This window comes from Tupaia chinensis, unplaced genomic scaffold (assembly GCF_000334495.1).
Source record: "Tupaia chinensis unplaced genomic scaffold, TupChi_1.0 Scaffold000479_1, whole genome shotgun sequence".
NCBI lineage: Eukaryota > Metazoa > Chordata > Mammalia > Scandentia > Tupaiidae > Tupaia > Tupaia belangeri.
The window spans coordinates 823,595-843,638 of NW_006159991.1; the positions used below are offsets into that span (position 1 = coordinate 823,595).

A 20,044-nucleotide genomic window follows, 5' to 3' on the forward strand; every position below is an offset into this window, starting at 1 on the left:
GAGGGGGGGGGGGGGGGGGGACAGTTTGCCACAATGGGGAAGGAGGGTTTCCAAAATTATTATTTTAAGGATCCCCTCTCCAGTATTTAGATAAGCAAAGCAAAAAATAATAAATAACCAAAAGCTAAATATATTAATTTACTTTAAAAAGAGAAAGGAAAAAGACAATCCCTGAATTATTCCATTTTAACTTACTTTCATTTCTGTATCAACAACTTGAAAACAAATGTTTGCAGAGTTCAGAAATCTCTCCAGTTCTTCAGGGACAGTTAATGAGCCTCAATATCGAATGTATTTTTAAGCCAACATCTAAAGCAAAATCTAGATAAAGTATTGTGCCCTATCTTACACCAAAAAAATAATGTACTTTAAAAATCCTCCTTTTAGCACAAGCAGGTTTGGATGCAATGCCACCTGGTGGCATAGATAAACTCTAAACTGGGCTTTGCTTTTCAGAAACCAAGCTGTCCTAGGAACAGAGGGGTGAACTGCAACCATCCCTTTAGATTACTGCACTCTTCTCCCTAACAAGTTACTCATCCCACAGCTTTAACAATAACTAAACTATATTTTTTTAATTTTAAGACTTTTAAAAACAATTGACTATATATATGCACATGACAATTTCCCTGGTGTTTAAATCTCATAAAGAGAAGGCACAAAGCACTTTTTCATAAACCAAAATTGAACCAAAGGTTTAATTTTTAAAGGACAAAATGTTTAAGGAGGAGGAGGAGAGCAGGGATGGAGTAACCGAGTTGCTTTGTAAAATTACACTGTATAATTAATTCCATGGTAAGAATGTTTTTATGGTGTGTTTTGGTGACCTTTTATTACCATCAAGTTCACAATGCTGGTGGGCTGCCTTTTAATCCCTCCGCAGACAAAGGCCCTAAATAAACACAGATCCCTTCCTGGGAAAAAGTCCACTCTGGTTAAATGGTAAGGAAATGAGTAAATCATTAGTAATCTTTAAAGCCAAAGCTATAAACTCAAGTTACCTTAAGTTGAAATGAAAGTGTCCTGCAAGAGTTTCAAAGTTCTGTCACAGATAGAAATCTCCAGCTCTTGACTCCAGACTAGGCGCCAGCTGATAAACAAACAATTTAAGTCAAGAGTTGGAGAATTCCCAGCTTTTTCATTTAATGGCTTTGGCCAAGAGTATTTATTGCCTCCAGTTTTATTCTCACTTAGCTCTAAGAGGAAATTTAAACTCATCATTATCTTAAAGCCCCATATGGGTAGCAGTCAACTCACCTGATCCAGCTCCTTCATTCTGTACTAGTTTGAATCTCCACTAGAAGTGATGTAATAACATAAACTAATTAACGACAGTTTTAGGTTGACTTTTTAATGGGCTAAGTAAATTTTGTTCAATATAGTTTATATTCCCACTTGGGGCAGTAATAATTCCAAAAAGTTGAACTTTACAGTTTTCAGCACAAACTACCAGCTAAAATGGGAAAGGACAACGTGGTCTCCCTCATCCTGGAGCATTTTTGTGTTGGGCTCTTGCTATTGTCCACTAGTCCTTGGATATAATATATTATATAATATATAATATCAATTATATCATTTTTCTGTATCAAATGTGAACTTTTCCTATTAACTTCAAAATATCTAGTGCTGCATGTTCTATTTCCTAACAGAGCAGAACGTAAGATTTAAGATGTAAATGCCTAGTCAAGGAAAGCTGTTGATTTTATAAGGGTCCTAATAAGAATATAAAAGTTCAGCTCAACTAAAGACCATGAGATAGCATCAAATATTTCTGTTTTTAAAGTTTGCTATTAAACATTACAGGTTTCAAAGTCAGAATGATATCACTGCTCTTACTATTTTCTCCAAATTATCATTTATTTTTAGAAAAACTTCATCTCTCCCAGGATTTAATGTCAAAATAATTCTTTTAACAATCTGAATGTTTGCAGATACTTGACAATTACAATAAATTAACTATCCTTCCAGCTACTTATCTAACAAAAGAATGCTACCAAATACATAAATATATAAATATATATATTTATAGCCTAAGGTAAAGAGTTAATAAAATATGTCATTAGTACAAAGAAAATTTCTTTTCCTCCCATTTTTTAATTTTCAGAAAGTTTTACAAACCTTACTTGGCTGGAAAAGCCAATTAACTATTTCAGTGTCTGCCAAGACCATTCTTCTACACTTTTAATGTGCGGACATAGCACATTAAAAATGTTGGTCATCTGAGAGTAAGTATTACTCTCACACATCAGAAAAATTAGCAGAAATGAAATGTAATTAATGAAAAAAGTACTTGTAGGCCTGGCTACACATTAAGTTTCATTTTTGAAAACTTCCTAGAAGCAATGCCCTCTTAAAGATTGCAATGGATAAATAACTACAATGACCACAACTAACACAGCCAGTAACTCAATAAAAAAGATGTCAGGAACTAATCCTAAAATTCTTAGGACTCTTTTTAAAAAAAAATCCCTATCGCTCATATTCTTGGACATAATTTGAGCTAAATAAACACACACACACATAGGGTTAAAATCCCTCCAAATAGAAGAGAGAAGCCATGTCTATTGCAATACCTTCCTTGGACAGAAAAGAATGACTGCTGTGAAATTTGCAGGTACATTTAAAATATTCACAACTAAAACACCCAAAGCAATGCAAAATAAACAAGAATTGCAAGGCAAATATAGAAAGAGAAAGATTTAAACTTAACTTCATATACTCTTCATATGCTAACATTATCAAACTTTCTTAATCAAAGTCAGACATCTAGAAAATTACCCATAATTCTGAAGGTGGTTTGAGTATGATCGTGGTAACAAGGCCCTTGTCAAATTCACAAATCCATCTCGTCCCCTTGCCTCTTGCTATTTGGAGATCAAGGCAAAAATAAAATGAAGACTTGTAAAAAATATACTAGAATTTCACACTACTTACTAATCAATAAATGTTAAGGAAAAATAAATTATACATAAGTAATGATATCAGACTTATTTGTTAAATCTATTTTACCTTTATATAAACAGTACTAAGCAGTCCTGAACCATGTGACCAGACCTGAGTGTGTCTGGTCTGACTTACATCCTGAATGGCAATTAAAGGACATTAAAAATACCCTGGGATTTCTTTGGTCAGGACCCCTGCCTTATCCCGACACTTTCCAGTACAACCACATGAAGAGAACACAATGTCCCTCCACCACAGGACAGGGCCTGGCAAAAGCAATTCTTGTAATGGATTGGAAATTACGATGCAATTAAAATCTGGTCTTCAGATTTGGAATGAAGGAACAAATTATTGTTGTCAACAACCATAATTAATAGTAACAATAAATAAATGATAGCAACAATGAAAATACCAAGTAAAGTGATCACCTTGCTTTCTCTAAGTCACTCTTCTACAATTTTCTTAGAAGACAAACTACTAAAGCTGCCTCAACTGTGTCATTTTGGGCAGTGAAATCCGCAGCCATCTCTCAATGTGTTAAGAACTTATTCATATTAAACTTATAAAGAAACAGGAACTCTTATCTATGACAATTGTTATAAGCAAGTCTTGCTAAAGAATGTAAAAATGATTTTAACCATAACTTTGTTTTATTTTAATATTATCCAGTATTATATTAGAATACATATTTTTCTATAGGCACACCAATTAATTACACTGAAAGAGAGATTACCTCATTTTTAAAATAATATGTACTTAGGAAAAAAGTTGCTTTTACTTAGGACTTAAGATTGTTGGGAGGGGCCAGCAGGTGGTATGGTGGTTGGGGTCTGGACTACCTACATCACCAACCATGGTTTGAGCCTCAGACCTGGCAGCTTCTCTCTCTCTCTCTCTCTCTCTCTCTCTCGTCCAATTAAGAAATAATAATAAGTAAAATTGAGTAAATAATTCTTTTTTTTGGAGAGTGTTTTTGTTTTTGTTTTTTACTATAGGGCACGTGTGCACGCCAGAAAGACAGAGAGAGACAGAAAAAAAGTAAGAAATCACCCTGCTTGGGGGGATGGCCACACCACATCCCTTCTCCACCATTCTCCTCTCGGGATCTTGGGCATGCGCACACACGTGCCCGGCATGAGTTTAAGCTACTGGGTCCGGGACTCAAACCACTATCACCTACATGGGAGTCCAGTGACAGCCATTATGCCAACTGCTGGTCCCAAGTAAATAATTCTTTTTTAAAAAAATAATTATTTATTTTAAATTTTATTTATTCATTCATTTATTTTAATTTGACCAGAGAGAGACAGAGAGATAGAGAGAAAGTGAGAAAGCAACCAACCAGGTCCAGGACTTGAACCGTGGTCGGCCATGTGGGAGTGTCCAGCACCTTAACCACCATGCTACCTGCTAACAATAATAGCAAATGGAATTAAATAAACAAATAATTCTTAAAAAAAAAAAAAAAACAAGATTGTTGGGGAAAACTCTACAGAAAGAATATTACTAGTAACTTCTAAAAGTATCACTAACGTGTCTATATATTTTCTAGTTATATTTATAAAAACTATAATACAGATATGATTTCTTTATAAAATTAATATATTTATAACATATTATCTTGAAAAAAGTTTCCATTTTAAAAGATTAGTCTCTTAAATACACCATTTTTCTCAGTATTAATAAGCAATAACCAAACTTTCTTGAAGAGAATGAAAGTCGAGAATTTCTGGGTGCATTTTGGTAAGTCCAACATCCTTTCGATGTGAAAGAATCAACCATGAAAAGGCTATTTCCAGGAGATGATGGTTGGGGAAGTCCACCCCATAGAGGGCTCCCCAGGTTCCATTGGACTCAGAGACCTTCTGATGGAGACAAGGTGGATAAACACAGCCTGAGGTTCAGGAGGTCTGAGTGGAGGGGAGGGAATAGCTGCTCTAGGACTCAGGCTCACTCCTGGGTAAAACCACCAAGGCTGGACCTCCTGGCATGTTTGCAAAAGGTCCTTGTGATATGGTGTTCTCACGTCTTCTAGGGACTCCAACAATTTTAGCATGTCCATCTCCTCTTCTTGTTTTGACTATTTGGATCTCCTCCTTCCATTCTTGAACTGGGGGACTTAATTTCTCCATTACCATTAAACTGATCCTGAACATTTTTTTTTTGCAAGATTTGGCAAGGCAGGGGATATTTAAAGGCTCTTTCTCTTGCCTGGCATTCTAAAGATGACTGAATCCCTGCACTCTCCTTTTGAGCAGCACTAAGTTTGTCAATAGGCTGACATTTTCCCTCAGTACCTACAGCCAATGTTTCCAAAAGCTGCTTTTCTCACCCTACGTAAAGTCGAATTCTACCAAGCTGAACAAGTCTGAGTAAAAGTCCCACCAGTAAACAGATGAGAGGTGGACGCTCCAGCACCTTACCTTGGAGGTTGTGAAAAGTGAGCCACGGACTCAGGTTATTGGGTAATGCCTCCAGCTTCCCAAATATCAACCCAGAGCCAAACTCCATGAAGGATTGCAGCCCCTCCAGGGCACTGCAGTCAACACAGGGCCCTGCTCAGTAACCGTGGCTCCAGCAGACAGAAACCCCAGGGAACATCCCAATGTTCCACCCAGAACCCAACCAGCAACTGGCATTCTGATTGGTCAGTTATAAGGTCAGAGTGAGGGGAGATTTGGAAAATTAAATAGGTTTAGCTCCATTAATATCTAATGATCATGACTATCCATCCTGTAGCTTTTATATTAATATAAAACAAAAATATTGTAAAATGTGCCAATCGTAAGTGTATGACTTGACACATTTTTAAAACTTCATGCCCCCTGCAGTACCCAGCATCCCATCAATACATGAATCGTATTCATCAGAACAGAAAGTACTCAAGTAACTTTCTAATCAGTACCTACCCACCATGAACATATTCATCCTGTTTTTTATTTCTAACATAAGTCAATTTCACCAGTTCCTGAATATCACAGAATAGACCTTTTGATATAGTCCACGTTTCTCTGTGACTAAGCAGATTACTATGTTTATGTCTGAGTAATTTGACATTGTACATCACCATATATAATAGTTCTGGCTATTTGGATTGCTTCAAATATGAGCTATTAAGAAAAAAGATACTGTGGCCATTTCTAGGTATGTCCTTTTCATAAACATGTGTTTTTATTTTCCTTTATATAGATCAAAATTCTGGGTTAGGGTATGCTAAATATGTTTTGAAGCAGCTTTACTGGGCTATAATCTTCATGTATTAATATCAAGCTTTTAAAAAACACAGCTCAGGGACCAGCAGTTGGCGTAACGGCTATGTTGCTGGACTCCCATGTAGCGGATCGCAGTTCGAGTCCTGGACCCGGTGGCTTAAAACTCATGCCGGGCGCGTATGTGTGCATGCATACCCAAGATCCCGAGAGGAGAATGGAAGAGAAGGGATTGTGGCATGGCCATCCCCCCCGGGAGGAGTGATTTCTCGCCTTCTGTCTCTTTTGTCTGTCTGGTGAGTGCACACACCCTCTAGCAAAAACCTCTCCAAAAAAAGAAAAAAACACAGCTCGTTGATTTTTTTGTGAATGTACAGAGCTATGCAATCATCACAACCCAATTTAAAGCATTCCATCACCCAAAAAAGGCCCCTCAAACTTTGCAGTAATGGCTGCATTCTCGTTGTGGTAAAAATACTTACTATGAAATCTACCCTCTTAAATTTGTACGAAAGTATACACAGTATATGATATTGATAATACATGAACAAAATTATACAACAGATCTCTAGTTCTTAATTACTTTGACTAACTGGAATTTATAAACATTGATTAGCAATTCCCCATTAACCTCTCCCTGACTTCCTGCCAACCATCATTAGCCTTTGTTTCTATGTGTTCTATTTAGATGACGCATTTAAGTAAAATCATGCAGTATTTGCCATTTCCAACTCATGTACTTCACTTATCACAATATCCTCAGGGTTCATACGCTGCTGTCAAATACAACAGAATTACCTTTTCTAACTAATTTTAAAGAAATATCTGTGTTTTGATCTATGCACACAATGTAGAAGATTCAAACAAGCTAAGTGAAATAAGCCAGGGATAGAAAGACAAGTGATGTATAATCTGATTTACCTGCAGAATGCCAAAACCACATTATCTTGGCTATTACAGCTTACAATATATTTGTGGCGTAGTGGTTAAGGTGGCTGGATTCCACATGGCCGACTGTGTGGTTTGAGTCCCAGGCCTGATGGTTTGAAAAACACGCTGCACACATATGTATGCATATCCAAAATCCTGAGAGGAAAATGGAGAAGAAGGTATTGCGGCATGGTCATCTCTAACGTAGGGTGCCTTCTCACTTTCTCTCTCTCTGTGACTCTCTCTAGCAAGCAGATGCACTCTTTAGCCAAACAAACAAAAACAACAATGCCACAGAGTATTTTTAAATTTTATAAAATAAATAAGAATTTCTAATTAAAAAGTAACTTTAAAAATCATTATAACAGTAGTATAATTCTTTAAAGGGAAGAACACATGAAAATGAATTATCAACTTATTTCAAACATTAAAAAAAAATTTAATAGTATTGGGAACCAGCAGTTAGCGTAATGGCTATGTCGCTGGACTCCCACGTAGTCGACCGCGGTTCGCATCCCGGACCCAGTGGCTTAAAACTCACACCGGGCGCGTGTGCGTGCGTGCCCAAAATCCCAAGAGGAGAATAGAGGAGAAGGGATTGCGGCATGACCATCCCCCCTGGGGGGTGATTTCTTGCTTTCTGTCTCTATGTCTCTCTCTGTCTGGCGAGCGCACGCGCCCTATAGTGAAAAACCTCTCCAAGAAAAAAAAAATGTAATAGTATTAAGGTAAAATTGACATGTAAAAAATACACGTATTTTGTATGATTTGATGAGTTTGGACACGTGAACACATTCTGAAACCATCACCGCGGAAGGTAAGAAACGTTTCCATCACTTCCAACAGTTTTTCATTCTCACAGCCTCTTGTTGCCTTGTGGCAAGAACACTTAACATGAGCTCTCCATTTCTAAGAAATTTTGATGCACACAATCCAGTACTGTTAACTAGAAGCACTACGTTGTACAACAGCTACCTAGAACTTAGTCATTTTGCACAACAAAAATAAGTAAATTCTTACCGAGGTAAGAATGAAAGAATAAACATCACACACAACACTAATGTGTAATCAAACAACTTTTGAAAGCATCAAAAAAGGCCTTTTGTGATAACCCGTCCCCCTACACATTATAAACCAACGCAAATTCAGTTATATGAAATGGGATAAAAGAATTTGGTTTTGGACAGAAATAGCAAGGTTTCAGCCCAAAGCCAAGTAATACTGCCAAGTTATAAACCTCTCTAAGAAAATGTTTTAATGGAAATGCCAGCAGACCCTTAACTATAATAGTGTTACGTGCCAAAGTATAAATAATTTTTGTTTTTGTGGTCCCTTTACTATAAATTAGATACAGATCTAGTGGAAAAACAGTAGGTATCCAGTTCAGTGAGCAGTAAAGGCCAAAAGTGCATGGTTGATTTTTAAAAATAATGAAGTCTATATGAAACTTTCATTGAGATTTAGCAAGCAAGTCTAGCACTCTGAGAGAAAATCCTTAATAGGTTTTGTGCTTATTGCTCCATATTCCAAGAATACCTTAAACAAATTACTAAAACTTAACCCAGCCAAGCAGTGTATAAAATCTGGTTTCCTGGTAGGGAACTGTTATACAAACACATACACACAAGTTCAATTATTTAATTTCGACATTAATTCCTAACTAGAACAATACAGTTTAGCAAATCAACGAGGCTTGCCAGCAGAGAAAGCCTGGGGCTAACTGCAAGTGCCACTTCAGAGTCACTTCAACTTAGGGTCTCTGTGCAAATCTTCAGACATATTAGGCAATCAGTTGAGTTTACTCTTCAATTTCAATTATTCAAGCACAGTTAAGTGTTATAATGATACCCATGGAGCAGACTGAACAGAATTTGGTCATTAGTCACAAACAATAAGTCCTAATTTGTTTCATGCCTAGCTTTTGTTATAGTAGAAAGCTGATCAAACTGGGACCAACTCTGTAGCCCCGGCCTACTCCACATGAGAAAAAAAAAAAAAAGTGCATGTATCCAATATGGTGTGACTAAACAATATTTGACATTAAATAAGGATTACAACCTTCATAAAGATGTGATCTGCACAAGATTAATAGGACAGAGCACCACGTCTATGAGAATAGTGCCATGGGCTAATTTACATAAAGCCTAGTTAGCTTTACTTTGAAACTATACACTATTAAACAGAGGTATGGCATCAGATACCTAGGGAGTCAAGTATAGATTATTCAATTTAGTGAACTCCTTGTGAAACTACCTGCTAAATCCTGGTGATACAAAGATAAATGTCCCATGAACACACCCACCTTCTTCATGCCTCAGAGCACCCTCCACAGAAACACTCTTCCACTAGACTTTCACATTCAGACCTCTGCTTAAAGGTTTCTTCCCCAGAAAGGACATCCTCCACTCCATGCAAAAGAGCCCTCCTGTTAGTCTTTATCTCCTTAACTGCTACCCTGCCTCTTTTTCTCCTTTCGAACACTTGCCACTGAAATTATTTTGGTTTGTTTTCTCTCTATTCCTACTAAATCATAAGCACCAAGAGGCAAAGAACTTTGAATATCTTTCCCTTTTTTTTGAGAGAGTTTTTTTGCTATAGAGACAGAAGCAGAAAGCAAGAAATTACTCTCACGGGAGATGGCCACGCCACAGTCCCTTCTCCATTCTCCTCTCAGGATTTTGGGCATATATATGTAAATACCCGGCGTGAGTTTCAAGCCTCTGAGTCCAGGACTCAAACCACAGTGGCCATGTGGGACTTTAACAATGTAACCGTTATGCCATCTGTTGGTGCTGAACTCTGAATATCTTTAAAGTCCTAACCCTAGTGCCTGGAACACACCTAGCACAGTAAGTGTTTACTATATAAACTGGAAAAGGAGGCATATCCTTTCTAATTAAGGTGCTGTCAGCAAAATAGAAAAGATCAGATAAAAGAATATAACTAAAAAACAGTTACATAATCTAGTAAGAATTATATAAATATAATAACATTTTTAATAAAGAATTACTTATTTAAATTTATTTATCTTTATTTTTTTAAGAGGTTTTTGCTATAGGGCACATGCGCTCACCAAAAAGATGGAGAGACAGAGAGACAGAAAGCGAGAAATCACCCCCCAGGGGGTATACGCGCGTACACAAGCCTGGCATGAGTTTAAGCCACCGGGTCCAGGACTCGAACCGCAGTCGACTACATGGGAGTCCAGCGACATAGACATTATGCTAACAGCTAGTCCCTATCTAACATTTTTTTAAAAAATTGCTACAGGGCATGTGCACTCAATAGAGAGAGACACAGACAGAAGGTGAGAAAGCAAGCTGCCAGGTCCAGGACTCATACCACAAGTCAGCCATGTAGAATTTCAGTGCCTTAACCACCATACCACCTGCTGGTCCCTCCTAAATACAATAACTTTAAGTACAAAATATAACAATGAAGAAATGGAGACCTCAAATATCATTTAAAGTTTATTTCCTCCATAAACAAGAAAAACAGAGAGAGAGAGAGAAAGAGAGAGAGGGAGAGACAAACAGCACCTCTAACAGGGTCTTCGTGTAGCTATCCACCCCAGTCTCTACCAGCCCCCAAAACATGGCCATTTGCATATCCTACATGCTTAGGATGGTCTCCAGGCATAAATCCAGAACCTTCCCTTGTGGATTAGACTCACAGAACATCAAGTTTACCACTGTAACACTGTCCAGTCCTAGACCTCGAGTTTTAGGTACTTTCTATTTCTAAAAAGTTCCAGGTTCTAACATTTAAAGGAAATTTTAAAAATTTCATTAACAGAAGCACAACAGCAACCAAATGAAATTAAAGGTGGTAAAAGAATTGCATGAACTAGTCCTCTTCTTCTTTAAAGAATATTTGGTAAAGAACTGTTAAATCTGGGTCAGTGAGTCAGAGGGTGGTTAAAGCGCTAGATTATCACATGGCCAGCCATGGTTCAAATCCCGGACTTTCTCTCTCTCTCTCTTTCTCTCTCTCTGTTTCTGGTAAACGCACATGCACTATAGCAAAATTTAAAATAAATAATAATAATAAACTGTCAAATTTAATTCCAAATTCCATTAGATCCCCTGAGATATTACTGGGAATCATCTATGAGGCTTCCAGTTGACCTTTAACAAATTTTCCATCTCTAGACCTAAAAGTCATTCTGTTGCCTGCAAATTAGCTACAAAAATGAAATCTGATGTTATTCTCCCTATAAATATCTATAAAACTGAATACGAGATGAAAGACAAAGTAATTATTAATAGCCAACTTAGCATGAAGGCAGTGTTTTTCTGCAATGCCCATAATGCTGTGCAGCTCGCACTGCTGACAAGGAGTTCCCTTTCTGGTTGTTAAGAACTGGGAATACTGCCGTACTGCATTATTTTGCATTTTGTAACTATCCACAAATTATTTTATTTGTATGTTTTTTAGTCTGATTTTCCGTTGCTATTACTGAATATCATAAAGAATGGACACTTCTTCACCCCACAGTTCCGGAAGTCCAAGGGCAAGGTGTTACATCTGCTAAGGGCCCTCTTGCTAGGAACTGTAAAATCCTGAGGTCCACAGAGCAATGTGTGTGTGCACGTGCATACACACCTGCCCACTCTGGTCTCTCTTCTTCTTATAAAGCCACATTCAATAATGGGGGAATCCCACTCTGATGACTATCTAATCCTGGTCAACTTTCATAGGCCCATCTTTCAACACCACATGTGGTTACAGAAAAATAGACCTGAGGGATGGAAATGGCACTCAAGAGAGAAAGGAGAACTCTTTATTATGCCAGTGGGCACGGAGGAGTTAACACTCTGAATCTCCAGCCAGGGCTGGGAGTTGGACACAGTCTTTTATGGGTAAATTGGGGAGGGGCCGTTTCAGCACATTTGGAGTATCCTATCAGGAAAGGAGATCAGTGTCTGTTCTAATACAGAGCTGGGAAAGAAGAATGGAATCCAATCTGCTCAAGGCCTTCGGCCACTCAACAGTTTAGGGAAGGGGCAGCTAGCTCACAGGGGAACAGAAAGCCCAAGCAACTAACAGCACTGGATTGCTTCAAGGTTGCTCACAAGTTCCTCCATATCAGAAAAGGTTCAAGCAGTTACCAGCCTTGGGTTGCTCTACATCAAGGTGAATTAACTTTCCACACTAATGCCATCATGATAGCAACTAAATTTCAACATATTAATTTGGGGGGAGGGGGGGCAAGGGGTGCATAATCAAACCACAGTGGTATGTTTTCCTAAATTCTAAACTATTAGTTTAAGAATTTTTTAAGTTGTTCTAATATTAGTCTACTCCTATCCCATCATCACCACTTTGATCATAATCATACTCCCCAACTGTATCTAATATTACATGTTACCATAGCAAATCGTTACTATGACGTTAGACTGGAGAGGTAAATATTCAGTTTAACTTCAGAGAAACATAAATAATATGCAGATAAATAACCTGGAGAAAAGCCTGGGAGTGAGAAATACCTGTAGAAAGGTTCAACACTTAACCTAGAATTTTAGAAATAGGAAAAATTCTTGATTCAATCAACCATACTTCACTAAATATCCATTAGCAGACAAACATTGGTGACATAAAGTTAAATTAGGCATGAAGTCTGCCTTCTTCAACACCTACTAGAAGAGACAGGTACAAACAACATAACACATGGTCCTTCTAAGAGCAAAGATACCAGACTATGGAAACAAAGACATGGAAAAAATAGCCCTAAGTGTTGCTGCATAAAGCAATCATCTCATCCCTCTGCTCTGTACCCCTGTACAAAGGTACCTTATGCTCACACCTGAGGGGTTATTTCAATTCCAGGGGTAGAGGAATTCTCAAGAAGGCACTGAGTAGCTAATGGCTCTACCAACAGACTGTGGATGAATCTTGGGAACATATTGGGCTGTCAGAAAAGTCATGACATATTTTTCTGTTTTTCTATGCAAAAATGTGTTACAACTTTTCTGATGACCCAATAATATAAAGTGAAAAAGTAAGTCACACAATCCACTCATTATGATTCTAATTTTCTAATGGTCTAAGTCATGAAAAATAAACTCTTTAGAGATGAAACACATGATGTTTAACTGTAACGAAGAGCATGGGAACGAGACACAAAATTCCCGATACTTGTTACCTCTAATTAGGGAGAAAAAAGTAGGATCGAGTAACACATGAAACTTGAAAGATAATAAATCACTATGGTTGATTTCATTTTTTCCAATTTTTTAAAAAAATTGCTATAGAGAGTATGTGCTCACCAGAGAGAGACAGAGGAGAGGGTTGGGGAGAGTAGGGGAAGATGGCCTCACTTCAATCCCTTCTCTTTCTTTTCTTGGAATTTTGGGCATGCATACACATGCACCAGTATGTTTTCTTTCTTTTTGTTTTCAAGCTGCCAGGTCAGGATTCAAACCATGTAGTCAGCCAGCTGCCTTCACCACCACACCACCAGCTGGCCTGGGATTGCTTTCTTTTTTAAGAATCATTCATTCATTCATTCATTTATTTATTTATTTATTTCCATTTGCTATTATTTTTTAATTTGACCAGACAGAGATAGAGACAGAGAGAAAGTGAAAGTGAGAAAGCAAGCCACCAGGTCTATGACTCCAACCATAGTTGGCCATGTGGGAATCCAGTGCCTTTAACCACATCGCCTGCCAGCCCCTGGGCTTTATTTCTTAAACTGAGCTAGAGGTACATACTGGCTCAATGTATACTTTCTACCATATATATTTTATGAATATTTTGTATATATATTTAATAAAAACAATTTAAAAAAAGACTCACTCCCTGCACTCAAAAAGTTTAAATTCTGGGCCAGCAGATGGAGTGCAGGTTGATAAAGTTGGATTCCACATGGCCAACTACGTGGTTTGAGTTCAGGACCTGACAACTTGGGAATCACACCAGCCAGATGTGTGTGCGTGCCCAAAATCCCAAGAGGAAAGGGGACTATGGCATGGCCATATAACATAGAGGGTGATTTCTCACATTCCCTGTCTATCTCCGATGTGTGTACAGCCCTATGGCACACTAACTAAGTAACTAAATAAAAATTAAACTCACTACACATTGTATTCATGTACTAGAAAAATCACACTGTACCCCACAAGTATACAGAAGTGTTTTACGTCAACAACAACAACAACAAAAACCCTAAACATAAGAAGGGGAAGAAACACAATCCCTATAAATATAATGCAGTGTATTTATTCAACATGCAGTTCTACAGCTTCAAAAAAAACCAACAGGTTGAGACATACAAAGTGCTCTATAAAGTAATATCTGTATTCTAGTGTGATAATACACAGTATAAAATGGTATTCATATTGGTTTCAGGATAATAACTGTACAGTTTAAACATCATTTGTTTTTTATTTTAAAAGCATTTAGCATGTAAATAAAATTAGGTGATGTATACAGGAGCCAATATATGGTGGCTCTAATACTTATCAAAATGAAACCTGAGAAAAACCTTCCATCTGTTTCTCTAAAAGCTGACTAAATGATATAGTAATGATTCTTTTTCTTTTGTTCCCCAGAATAATACCTAGCAGGAAACCAATCTCATCACAAAAATCTATTTCATTTTTTAAACTCACCTGTCTTAAAAAACAAAAAAAAATTCTCTTTAAAATGCTAATCGCAAGGCCTAGTAGTGGTTAAGGGAACCAAATCACACATGACTGACCATGCAATTCAAATCCTGGCCCAACTGGATGGAAAAACACCAGGCACATGAGCATATATCCCCAAAATCCTCATGAGATAAAGAAATAGAGACTAGAAGGGATTGTGGCGTGACCATGTCCCACTAGAAGGTGCTTTCTTCTCCATCTCTCTGACGGAACACACGTACCCTCTGGTGAATTTTTTTTTAAAGTTAAAAATTAAATGTTAATTATAGAACAGTAAGCATAATATATTCTCATTTGTATTTTTATTGGGTTGTTGGAAAAGTCATGATGCATTTTTTTGCATAGAAAATCACAGAAAAATTTATCTTGATTTTCCCAACAACCTAACAGAATACAGTATATGTATCTATCCATGTAATTACATTTTTTAAAATTTGCTAGAGGGCATATCCACTTGCCAGAGCATGACAAAGAAGAGAGGAGGAAAGTGAGAAAGCACTTCCCCATGGGGGATGTTCACACCATAATCTCTTCTCTTCCACTCCTCCTTTGGGGATTTTGGGTACACATGCACATGCACCCAGCATGTTTTTCAAGCTGCAGGGTGTAGGACTTGAACCCCACAGTCGGCCCTGTGGGATCCAGCTGCCTTAACCACCACACCATGGGCTGGCCCAAATATGATCATTTTAAACCGACCATTTTAACATATGGGAAGTTTCTTCCATCCTCTTTTAACTGAAAAAGTAAGCCATTTTTAACCTGCCGTATTTAAAAATATAAAAGTAACTAAGATGACCAATATAAATAACTGTTATTATATACTGGTTACTCTCACTATGATCATATTTCAAACAGTAAATTATCATACACCATCCCTACATACTTCTCAATCTATAATATAGCAAAGATTCAATTATAATTATTGAATTTTTGCACCTTAAAACTGCAAACTGGGTTTTAAAAATAGCTTGATAAGGGACCAGCAATTAGTATAATGGCTATGTCACTGGACTCCCATGTAGTCAACCACAGTTCAAGTCCCAGACCTGGTAGCTTAAACTCACACCAGGCGCATGTGCGTGCCCAAGATCCCAAGAGGAAAATGGAGAAGGGACTGTGGTATGACCACCCCCCCTGGGAGATGATTTCTCACTTTCTGTCTCTCTGTTTCTCTCTGTCTTTCTGGCGAGCACACGCGCCCTATAGCAAAAAAAAAAAAAAAAAAGAAAAGAAAAGAAAAGAAAAAATAGCTTGATAAGAAGCTATTTTTTTCAAGGTTTTCTAATAAATATCATTTCAAGGTTTTCTAATAAATAAGACTATTTTTTAAATTAAAACAATATTTACAAATAAAATCAATTCTTTTCCATCATCAAATATTCATTTCAGGCTGTACTCCTTTTCTTTCTTTCTTTTTTTTTTGGGGGGGGGGGGACAGGTTTTTGCTATAGAGCACATGTGCTTACCAGAAAGACAGAGACAGACAGAGAGACAGAAACTGAGAAATCACCCCCCCAGGGGGGATGGCCATGCTGCAATCCCTTCTCCTACATTTTCCTCTTGGGATCTTGGGCACATACATGCGCCCAGCATGAGTTTAAGCCACCGGGTCCGTGACTGGAACTGTGATAAACCACACGGGAGTCCAGCAACGTAGCCATCACACCAACTCCTGGTCCCACTCATTTTCTCTCTTAAGTTTATTTATTTATTTCATGAGAGAGAGACAGAAAATAGTGATAGGATTTTGTCATGCTGCAATCACCCCCACCCACAAGTCTAACCGGCCAGGATCACAGGCATACCCAGCATGCTCAGGTTGATCCAGGATCCCAACTTGGGTCTTCCCATGGGGCTCCAGTTTGCGAAGCAATGCCCTATCGCCTGTACCACCGTGGCTGGGCACAGCCTATTACTCTTGAAGCAAAAGATCAATTGGCAGCAAGATTATATGTACCCTACCAATTTTCAAATTCAACTCAAAGAAAGTAATACTTACATCCTATAAAAGTCAAACAAACATAAGTTTAAAACTACTTATTAATACTTTATGATCAAAGTGCCTATGCTACATTTTTATAACTAAATGCTAGTCAATTCAATATAACAGAAGAGCTAACAATTTTTTATTCCTCACCTATTTTCAGAAATTCTCTGAAATATAAGACAAGTTTATAAGATCAAGTTATTTATTAAAAAATAGAAACTGACTTAAAATAATTATATATTGGGTCATATGCAAAACTGTGTTATGACTTTCCTGATTACCCAAGACCTAGTATTTTTAAAATTCCAAAGCCCACAATCAAATAGATTCCTATTCTGCTGTCTACTGCAATACTATTAAATATACTTACACATGAAAATGTATGTGTGTGATATATATGTTTGTAGTAAATTTGATCATACAATAATTTTTTTGGACATTATGGAAAATCATACCTATAATCCTGACATACTAAAATACTCATACGCCTGCTATTTATACTGGATACAGTAGTAAGTTTTTAGAATTTCATTAGTGGATCGCTTCCTCCTCTTACTGAGATGATCACGTTGACCTTTAAGTATTTTCTAAGTCATCTCTGCACGTTTATGGGCTAAACCAAATCTGGATGTAGCATTTGATCTCTTTACAGATGGCTTGATTTACATTTGCTAATATACTTAGTAAACATTTTTACTTCTATATTCATGACAGAAATTGACCTGTATCTAATATTTCTCTCTTACAATGTTACTGTCTGGTATAAGTGTCAGTGTTACACAGGCCTTGTACAATGAGTTGGAAAGTATTTCCTTTTTTCCATTTTTTTTTTTTTTTTGGAGAGGTTTTTGCTATAGGGCACATGTGCTCACAGAGAGAGACAGAGAGACAGAAAGCAAGAAATCACCCCCCACCCCCAGAGGAATGGTCACACCACAATCCCTTCTGCTCCATTCTCCTCTCGGGATCTTGGGCACACACGCACATGCGTCTGGTGTGAGTTTAAGCCACCAGGTCCGGGACTCGAATAGTGGATGACTATGTGGGAGGCCAGAGATGTAACCATTACACCATCTGCTGGTCTCTTTTTCTCTATTATCTGGAAAAGTTCACACAGAATTTAGAATGATCTATTCCTTAAAATTTGACAACATTCAACTGTAAAATTATCTGGGCCTAATGTTTCCCGAATTAAATATTTTGTTTCTTTTTTACCACTTATTCAACTGCAAGAACAGTCATAGAATTTTTCAAGCTAATTATTTTTTAATTGATTCTGAAAAGCTGAATTCTCTAGAAATTTATCTATCCCTATCCACAGAATTGGGACCAAAAATTCATAACTCTTCAGAACTGTGACATTCATTCATCTGAATTTAGAATCAGCAACATACTTTAAGAGTACTAAATAACGGGACCAGCAGATGAGGTAATACTTACGTTGCTGGACTCACACATAGTGGACCATGGTTTAAAATCCCAGACTTGGTGGCTTAAACTCACGCCGGCTGTGTGTGCGTGCCCCAAATCCCAAGAGGAAAATGGAGGAGAAGATGTTGCCATCCCCCAGGAGGTGATATCTTGCTTTCTTTCTAATACTCTCTATCTCTCTGGCGAGCGCACATGACCTATAACAAAAAATCTCTCTCTCTAAAAAAAAAAAATGAGTACAAAATAACATATGGTTTTATTTTGGTTTTATTTTTAATGACAGGTTGAGAAACCTGTAACAGTTTTTAAAACTAAAGAAAATTATCTTGGTACTACAAAACCATCATTGCTACTTCTGACAAACAAAAATAGGTGTGCATATATTTACCCACCACTTACCACCAGAAACAGGGGCATCCATGAAAACTGCTCCCATTTTCTCAACTTCTTTGGCCAATTCTTTTGAAACTGCAGGGTCAATAGTACTGGAATCTATTAATAATGAGCCTTTCTTCACTTTTCTAAGTAAATAAATAAAAATATTTATAGTTTACAACTCTGAATAAACACTTCATGTAACAACCTATAGAATCAGAGATTGCTACAAGCTGCCAGATATCAAGGTTGTCTTTGGTTTCATATTTTAAATATTATTAGTTAGAACTTTTCCAAAAATCTCATATTTATCATCAGGTCAATTATTATTCAAAGTAAACCTAAATGCTTTCAGATAAACCAAAGACCTACATGATATAAATTCTGATTTCAGGTGAAGTACACACTAACTATAATAATATAGGTTAAGCTAAGATATAAGCAATTTAAAGCACCTATTAAGAGGCTAACAGGCAGTATGGTAGTTAAGGTACTGAACTCCCACATGGCTGACCATGGTTCGAGTCCTGACCTGGCTGGCAGCTTGCTTTCTTACTTTTTCTCTTCCTCTCTGGTGAGTAGCACATGCCCTATAGCAAATTTTAAATAATAACAATAAATACACTGAAATCATTCTTCTAAGAAAACTCTATTAACGTTAAAAGGGTTTTTGATAAGATTAAAATTTTTGTTTGTAAAGTAGATGGGTCTTTAAAAACTGATTTGCCTTTAACAAGCCATATTTCAAATTTCCATATCCATGTCATTTCCACTCTGTAGAATAAATCATTGAAATCTAGTCATTTCCTTCAGGATGAAATTTTTTTTTTATAAGTTCAACTTCTTAAAGACAAAATAAAACATCAAACAGGTAGGAAGAAAAATAGGGAAATTAATCCAGAAATCTTATAAAATCTTTGTGTTCTTTATGGTCAGTTTATATAAAAACATTGATAAAGAGAGGAAGCAATCTTTTCATATATATCTTTTACTTCAATATTTAAATGGCATTCTTACAGTAGAACATTTTTGCTTATACTGTAAGCATAGAATCTTTGTCTACATAGTCTCTTATTACCTGTAAGGCAGTGTCCATCTTCACAGAAAACTTTGACCTAAATTATCATTTTTTTAATTATTATTTCAATTTCTTTTATACATTCAATCATGTTACTTAGCTTGCAAAGTGAAAATTCCAACATGTTTATATTTTGCACCAGTCCAGTTGACAATACTATAAGGTTATCCCTCAATAGATAATAACCTACCATTTATTTAAAAGGCTATGGTTAGCCCTTAAGTCTAACTTCTCAAAGTTCTTATTTTTGATAGACAGACTACCGCAAAAGATATAATCATTGCTGGAATATTAGAATTGAGTAAATATAAATACTAAAGGAAGAAATAGAAAAATCATCGATTAAAAAAATCTACTAAAAAGGAAAGTAAAATCCACAGTGTAAAAAAATGGTCACAAAATGATTTAAACAATCATTTTAGACACATGAATTGTT

At 36.8% G+C, this 20,044-nt stretch overlaps 1 protein-coding gene across 1 annotated transcript in view; it reads right to left on the minus strand.

The window, feature by feature from the left end:
* Nucleotides 1–20,044, minus strand: part of HIBADH (3-hydroxyisobutyrate dehydrogenase) — a 126,896-nt gene that overhangs the window by 89,597 nt on the left and 17,255 nt on the right. Inside the window, exon 3 of the mRNA XM_006156138.3 lies at nt 18,555–18,676. Within this exon, the coding sequence (XP_006156200.1) occupies nt 18,555–18,676 (122 nt within the window). The remainder of the gene's footprint in view (nt 1–18,554; nt 18,677–20,044) is intronic.